The 7,122-nt window shown below is 38.6% G+C and overlaps 1 protein-coding gene across 1 annotated transcript in view; it reads left to right on the top strand.

Annotated features, from left to right (window-relative positions):
- Positions 1 to 3,113: 3,113 nt before the first annotated feature.
- Positions 3,114 to 7,122, top strand: part of COPS2 (COP9 signalosome subunit 2) — a 16,222-nt gene continuing 12,213 nt past the window's right edge. The window contains exon 1 of the mRNA XM_010717513.2: positions 3,114 to 3,152. Coding sequence (XP_010715815.2) covers positions 3,114 to 3,152 — 39 coding nt within the window. The remainder of the gene's footprint in view (positions 3,153 to 7,122) is intronic.

Raw genomic sequence — 7,122 nt, 5'->3', positions numbered from 1 at the left:
ATCAGATGTCCAAGGAGGAACAAAAAGAAAAGCCCTAAAAAGTTTTGATTTTGTCAGAGGTGATTATGACCATTCCTCTTTAAATATGCTCTGACCTGACTGTGTAGAAACAGTCAATTATGTTTCCAGAAGTATGCAAATGTTTTGCACTCTAACTGAAATGTGAACTGATATTCTGAAGGCTGAGCTCATTCCCAGCTTCATCGTAAGTTTTGTAGAATCAGAGCAATCGCTGCTCTGCCGAACAACTGAAGGCTGTCCTATTTCATGACAATAACAGTACGTTACTATTATTTCTGCTTCATTTTCTGCTGGGTTAAAAGTGAACTTTTTCCTTTATGTGATCTTACACTGTCATATAAGTTAACTTTATCTGCTGGCAATCTGTAGATCAACCAAAAAAAAAAATTATTTATGGGTGGATGAAGCTAGATTCAGAATTTGCTAATAATGTACGCTGACAGCTTTGATTATAACATGGATTATTGCACTTTATGCTTCAATGAACAGGATAATGTTTATTGGTTGTTATGAAAGCCACTGAATTTTAATTGCTTGTTTGGGGCCTTGATTCCAGCCCAAGTTCATTTTACTTGTTTCAGCTGAAGGGTGGAGAGAGAAGGAAGGGCCATTGTAACACCATTTCTGTTCTCAGTCCCTGACACCAAGCTGCTTAGAAATAACTTTGACGCTGAACTCAGCCTTCCTCTAGAAACTGATAATTCCAGGCACAATGACAGCACATTGACAGTTACTGTAATCCCTCTTCTTTAATTTTGTTTTGCTTTAAACGCAGAAGGATTTGTCTGTGATGCAGTTAATAAGACATCTCATTGTGCGATGAAATTCAATTTAAAAATTAATCGGGGGAAGGTAGCCAAATCTGTTTGCTGAGCAACTTTGTGTGTTTATGTTTGTTGTTGTATTATTTCAGTGACTTCAGCAGAAGAGCTCTGTACAGTTTGCATGAAGAGCTGTCTGTTCTCATTCCAGGGAGGTTGTTACAGATTCATGAGGATCAGGGAACATGCAGATTCCCTTTTCAGACTGTGGCAATATTAGGAAGTTTGCAGTTGTACATTTTATTTCAGGCTGTCAGACAGGTAGTAAACTTGAATTGGCTCACTCTTTCTTTTTAGCTCTAGGAAGCATAAGCCGTTTCAGAAGAAATCTCTGTATGCTATCAAACTTTATAAGCAGATGGAAAATATTCTGCCTTACTTTGATGTATTTTTAATAGATAGAGTTGAAATTTTGCGTGGATAGTCACCTCTTCCCAGTCCTTGTGTTTCAGTATTTCCATCAGTTAAAAAAACTGTATAAATGTGTCAATATATAATGCAAACAAGAGGCAGCAAAACCTAACATGCATAACTAGGGAAATACCAAATTGGACAGGTCCTGTTTATACTTTTCTGTTTCTTTGTTATATTTAATTATATGTGATTTTAAAAAAGCATTCAGTGCATTTCACAAAGGACACGGGATTCACTGTTCTTTGAATTCATTACCATTTCATATTTTATGTGGATTCAGTGTGTGTCCTGATGTTCCATTTCATACATTCTCTTCAGAATCATTCATAAGCACAGAATCAATATATTTAGGGCTTATTTTTCTCATCGCTGTGATGTCTTATACGGAAGGATAAGGCAAAGAGGATGAGAATAACTAGAGAGTAAATTCTTTCTTTGTGAATCGCGATAAGCTTGATGTAAGTTCTGATTATTATTATGATTACTGTTTTAGAGAAAGTATTTATCACTTTGCTGAGAAGTGAGCTCCCCAGGACCTGAGGGGCAGTTCAGTGTTAAACATAAGTAAGTTAGCTGTCAGGCTCTTAGAAAAGAATGCCCAGAATTAGAGGAGAGCTGTGTGATAGCAGTAGGAAAAAAGGCACTTATTTCAGGTACTGTTTAGATGTCGTAATGCCATTTTTTCTTTCTGAAGTCTCCTGTCTCATTTCTGCGCATCTCTCAAATTCTGCTTGAAAAGATAACACAAAGGCAGAAGCAGTCATTCAGTAGAGCTGTACTGACCCTATTGCAAATGACTGGCTGCACAGCCTAATTATTGCTGGTGTCAGTAGCGGGCTGTTACCCGCCGTGCTGTGAGCCAGCAGGCGCTGGATGGCTCGCAGAGGTAGTGAGGAGGAGCAGAGGATTTCAGAGACCTGGAATGTAGAAAAGAAAAGCAGGGCTGCCAATGCATGGTTGAGCAGTTGCAGACTTGTGGCACAAATCACTGTTGTTTTACCTTCATGGTTTGTTCTGTTTTTCCTCCTCCTTTTTTTTTTTTTCTTTTTTTTTCTTCTTTTTTTTTTTCCTTCCATTCTCATTTATTTTGTTATATCCAAGTGCCCACTCTGGCAAATGCACATAGAAGCTGTTCTTTGCCTATCATCCTGGTGCCAAGGACCACTCTTGGGTGGGTGCATTGAGCTCTGTGTTCATTTTAGATTAAATGTTCAAGAAATCTTGCTGGCAAGCTAAGAGAATAATGTATTGAGCAGTTATTTTCAAGGCTTTTTTCAGTTGGCCTCATTTGGGCATTTTTGTGTTTAAGGAAAAAAAAACAACAAACCAAAACAAAATCAAAGGGCAACAGCAGCAACAAACCAAACCCACATCACTCGCACTGTTGTGAAATATCAGATCCTCACTCCAAATGAGTTTGTAGACCTCCTAAATGCCATGGTTATGAAACAGAGTCAGTTGAAGTAAAATCAAATTTTTACCAGGCTTGTTCTCAGAAACAATTGAACTTCACAAAAAAGAATGCTTTGAATCAGTCCAATGGTTGAAATTTGGTAAAGTTACCAGCAATTGAAAATGACAGTAGGAAGGACATTGTTGTTAACAATGCTTAAAAAGACACATTTCTACAGAACTAGAAGTCTTTGTATTGTGTGTGTGTGGAAAGTAATTCTCCGCACAGCGACTTTCTCTTTTTCAAGAACAGATTTGCAGAGTAGGAGTGTGGTCCCCATGCAGCTAGCTGAGCAATGTATGGGAAGGAAAAGCTTAGATTGTTGCTCCACCTGTGAAAGTAGACTTTAGAGAAGTGCCTTGGGCAAGAGAGGAAAATCAGTAACTAAAGGCTGTTTTCACGAAATGCCAATTTCTTTGGTTTTGTGCACGCTTAGCTATCAGGTTAGTGTGTGACTGCCTGCGTGCCACAAAGAGCTTTAGAGGCACCAGTGCGGAGTGAAGGTCCCCGGACTCGTGTGCGTGCTGTCGGTGAGGAGCAGGACTGTGCTTCAAGAGCTTGCTGGAATCTCAAGCCTGCATTCATTGAGGCTCCCGCTGCAACCAGGGCTCATTTTCTCACCTTCCCTGGCCACTGAACATCAGTGGATCTGTTCTCTGAGCCCTGGCAGAGTGAGGCATCATCCAGGCATCATCCAGGACTTACACAACATAAAATGTTGAAGGAGAAAGGGAGTGCTGGGAGCAGAAATGTAAAGAGGGTAGTGAAGCACTAACCTAATTCCAACCTGCCTTTGCTGCTGGGGAAATTGAGAATGAATCCGTGCTGTAAACACAGTATTTAAAGCTGTCGGGTGAATTGTCTTCTGCATGTGTTCATCTTAGAAGCCAAGGCTTAGTATTTTAACAATGTGATAAGATGAATTTGGAAAAACTCAGTGCAATGAAGACCTGTAAATTAAATTAGTTCCTTGGTATAACTTCTATTGAAGTTGGTATAGAAGTTGGTATAACTTCTATTAAAACTAAAGAACTGCATCGCTGGCAGAGAGGTCTTATCTACATTACAAATGAACTGACATAGTAATTCTTCTTCCCTAAAAAGTGGGCTGATAGGATCAGATTGTCTATAACTGACATTTGTAGTGGAACAATACTTAGTAATACCATAGCTATTTTTTAGCTGCAGGTCTTTTTAAGCTGTATCAGGGCTTTATAATCTCTCAAGTAATAATTAATAAAGCACTTGTTTGTTTTGTTCTTCACAGGAGGGGATTTCTAAGATCAGTTCTTAGAAACCTGCATAATCAGGTTTCGTTTGCTTTTATTTGTTGTGATGATATTGATGCCCATTTAAAAATATTACCAAGATCTTCCTTAAGAAACTCTTACGCTTACTTTTAATGCTGACTGGAGCTAAAATGTAGCACGAGTGCTTTTGTATCTTGAAGTTACAAAGGTGGATGTCCTTTAATGTGCAAGGTGTTGAACTGGGGGAGTTCAGGTAGAATGCAGGGCAGTCAGAGGGTGAGGAAAGGTTGGGTTTTCAGTATCTGAATTTATTGTTTAAAGAATTCAAAGTTTCTGGTTTTGACAGCGAGAAGAAAATGTATCTTTTTCTTAGTCTGAACTTTGAAGAGACAGCTTCACACTTCTGCTTTTGGCAAAAGCTGAATGTTCTTGCGTTCATTCCATACCGTTAAACCGTCTCTGCATCGGAAGAAGACAGTGTTGCTCCTTCTGAATTGATCAGCATAACTGACATTGATGTTTAAGTTAAGATGTAGCATCTTAATGGCTGATCTTCTTAGTTATGATTGTCCATACGTTCGTTCTATCATTTCATACTTAGTTCAGCAAGGTTTAAATGTTTTCTTCACAACCATTAATTCTAAATAGACCTTTTAAAGTAAGTGCCTTAGTTGCTGGGGTTTTTTTGTTTGTTTTTGTTTTTATTCTAAGGCTGTTAACAATAATACAAGTATTAATGAAACTTGATCATCTTGTTGTTAAGTTCAGCATCCAATAAATGTGTTTTATTGTGTTATTCCTTAGCTTTACAGGATGCTAAGTGCCTTTACTCATTATGTGGGGATGGCATTGTTCCTGTCTTTCTTAAAGCGTGGTACTTGATGCCTACTGCTGACAACTGTAAGAGCTGTTACTCTGAAAGTGTTCAGTAAGGTTAATTCACATGAAATAGCAGGCAAACCTGTAGGTGTACCTGTAGAAGCTAAATTGTCTGGAATGCCTGTCAAGGTGTATGTAACCCATTGTGCCATGTCCTCCCTAGGGCAGCTTTCACAGATAGATGCATCCTGCTAACAAACTACTTCAAAACAAGCTAAACCACATTCAGGAATATGAACTCTAGTGTGAATTCTCACTTTTAGATTGCAAAGGATTCCAATGCAGGGCCTCCACCAGCTGTTTTTAGGAGCGTGTGCCATTAAGAAGAGTGCTTTTCAGCAGATCAGAAAGCTCTGTCTCCCCTAGAGCTTTGAGGCAATATCAAGATCTTAAATTTAATATGAGGCGAAGAGTCATCCAAGTAAAGGAAAAATGTAGTGATGAGAGCATAGTACATTTCCTTTGATGCATTTCAAAGTGATTCCATTAGGAGAAATTAATCTCTAAAATTACTACTTATTAGAATATTAATACATAATAAAGAATGAAAATAGTTTTATGGAATATTTAAGTAGCATTAAGAGAAGTGATGTGAGAAGGGGCTCCGTGCTTGAGCCCAAACCTGGAGTCACTGCCAGGGCCCAGATGAAAACATAGATGTTTCTGGCTGTAGGCTTATAGGGCACGCAGCTTCCTAAAAGGAATTAATTCAGTTTGCCTTCCTTTTATCTTTATAAATAGATACTTCTGCCAAAAATATTCCTATTTGTTCAGGCTTAGTATAAACAAGGCATCAACTGATTGCATGCATCTTAAATGCCAGCTTTTAAGCTTTGGCAGTAGGAGCCTTCAGAAGCTGCCACAGCTGGTGGCCTCGTGTGTGTGTTCTGCAGCCACTCCTTCAGCATTGGATCAATAGGATGAAGAATTGGTAGAAATAAGCAAACCAGAAGGAAAGTCTCACCAATGAAATAAACTACTTGTTACTGCTTTCTTTGGAATAGTCAGTATTAAGAAGGGGAATTCAGAAAACAGGCTGGCAGAATTTGCTGGCCTTTTCAGTCTGTTGGTTATTACTGAGTGCTATGCTTGGGTAAGTGTAAATAAGTGCGTATGTGAGCAACTTGTCAGCATGTAACAAATGGAAACGTTAGCTGTGTGTTCTGAAGGCTGGAGGAGAAACTCCTCAAGGCCTGTGTTTGTTAACATTTGGGTCAGTGGGGAGTTTGCATAATTTTTCCATCGGAGTTTAAGAAAACTAGAGAGCAAACTTAAAACTTCTATAAAACTTCTATAGTTTTGAAGGAACAATTAGCAGTGTATGAATGGATGAAAGAATATGTTTAGTGCAGATGAACAAGTACAATAAAAGAAGAAATGCCAGCCTAAAGAAGGGCACCCAAATTCATATGTTTTACATTGTTAAAAGGGAAAGTTACTCTGATGGCAGTGACTTTTGTGGTTTAAACAGATTCTCTTAAACAGTTCATCTGCTGATAACTGAGCACTCTTTAGAAGGAAGTTGGCTTGAAAGTTGTCAGATACCATTGACTCATGTAAACCTCAAAATTATTATTTGAGATTTGACTTTGTTAGTGTAAAAAAAGTAACATTAGAAGTAAGTTTTTCAGCTAGTGTGAGTGGTGGGTAATTATTTGATTAAATTGTTGTACCTTTGCTTCATCCCCTCCTGCACTGGCAGTCTTTTAGCATTTTTCCCAATCAGTTTCTGCTTCTCAGCGAAGAAACAGCTGGTGTTACCGCTACCATTTCCTGAAATGAGGATGAATCTTCAGGATGTGAAAAGGCGGATTGGAGATTCACAGAAGCTTTTTATACCCTCTGTTGCTGAATCATTACTTGAGCAGCAGCTCAGCCAGCATCTTCCCTGCACATAGCAAAGGTCATGTAATGGGGCACCTCTTGGCAGCCTAGTGGCCAGCATGTTTGCTTCCCCCGTACAGAATTGACACATGCTATTAAGTGTCTGTCTTTAAACACCAAAATTAGTTGAATTTTAATAATACATCTGTTCTTGTCATAAAGGCAAAGTTGGTGGAGCTATGAGTTCTTTAGTGCAGAAACAAATCTGCTGAGAGGCAAGTGTTGGTGGATGGGAGGCTGGACTGATAGTGGAGTGAGAGAACATCATCATCAGAATTCATACTAGGCTTTGGAACTAAAGATTTTAGTGTGTAGTCATTCCATGTCAGTTTGAACAATCCATCTTACTGTTATTTATTCTTTTTCAGTGAATGTTCCAAATCTTAATTTTTCTTTTTTC

Source organism: Meleagris gallopavo, chromosome 12 (genome assembly GCF_000146605.3).
Source record: "Meleagris gallopavo isolate NT-WF06-2002-E0010 breed Aviagen turkey brand Nicholas breeding stock chromosome 12, Turkey_5.1, whole genome shotgun sequence".
Lineage (NCBI taxonomy): Eukaryota > Metazoa > Chordata > Aves > Galliformes > Phasianidae > Meleagris > Meleagris gallopavo.
Note: the sequence above shows the minus strand (reverse complement) of the source record. Positions and strands in the feature narration are given on the sequence as shown.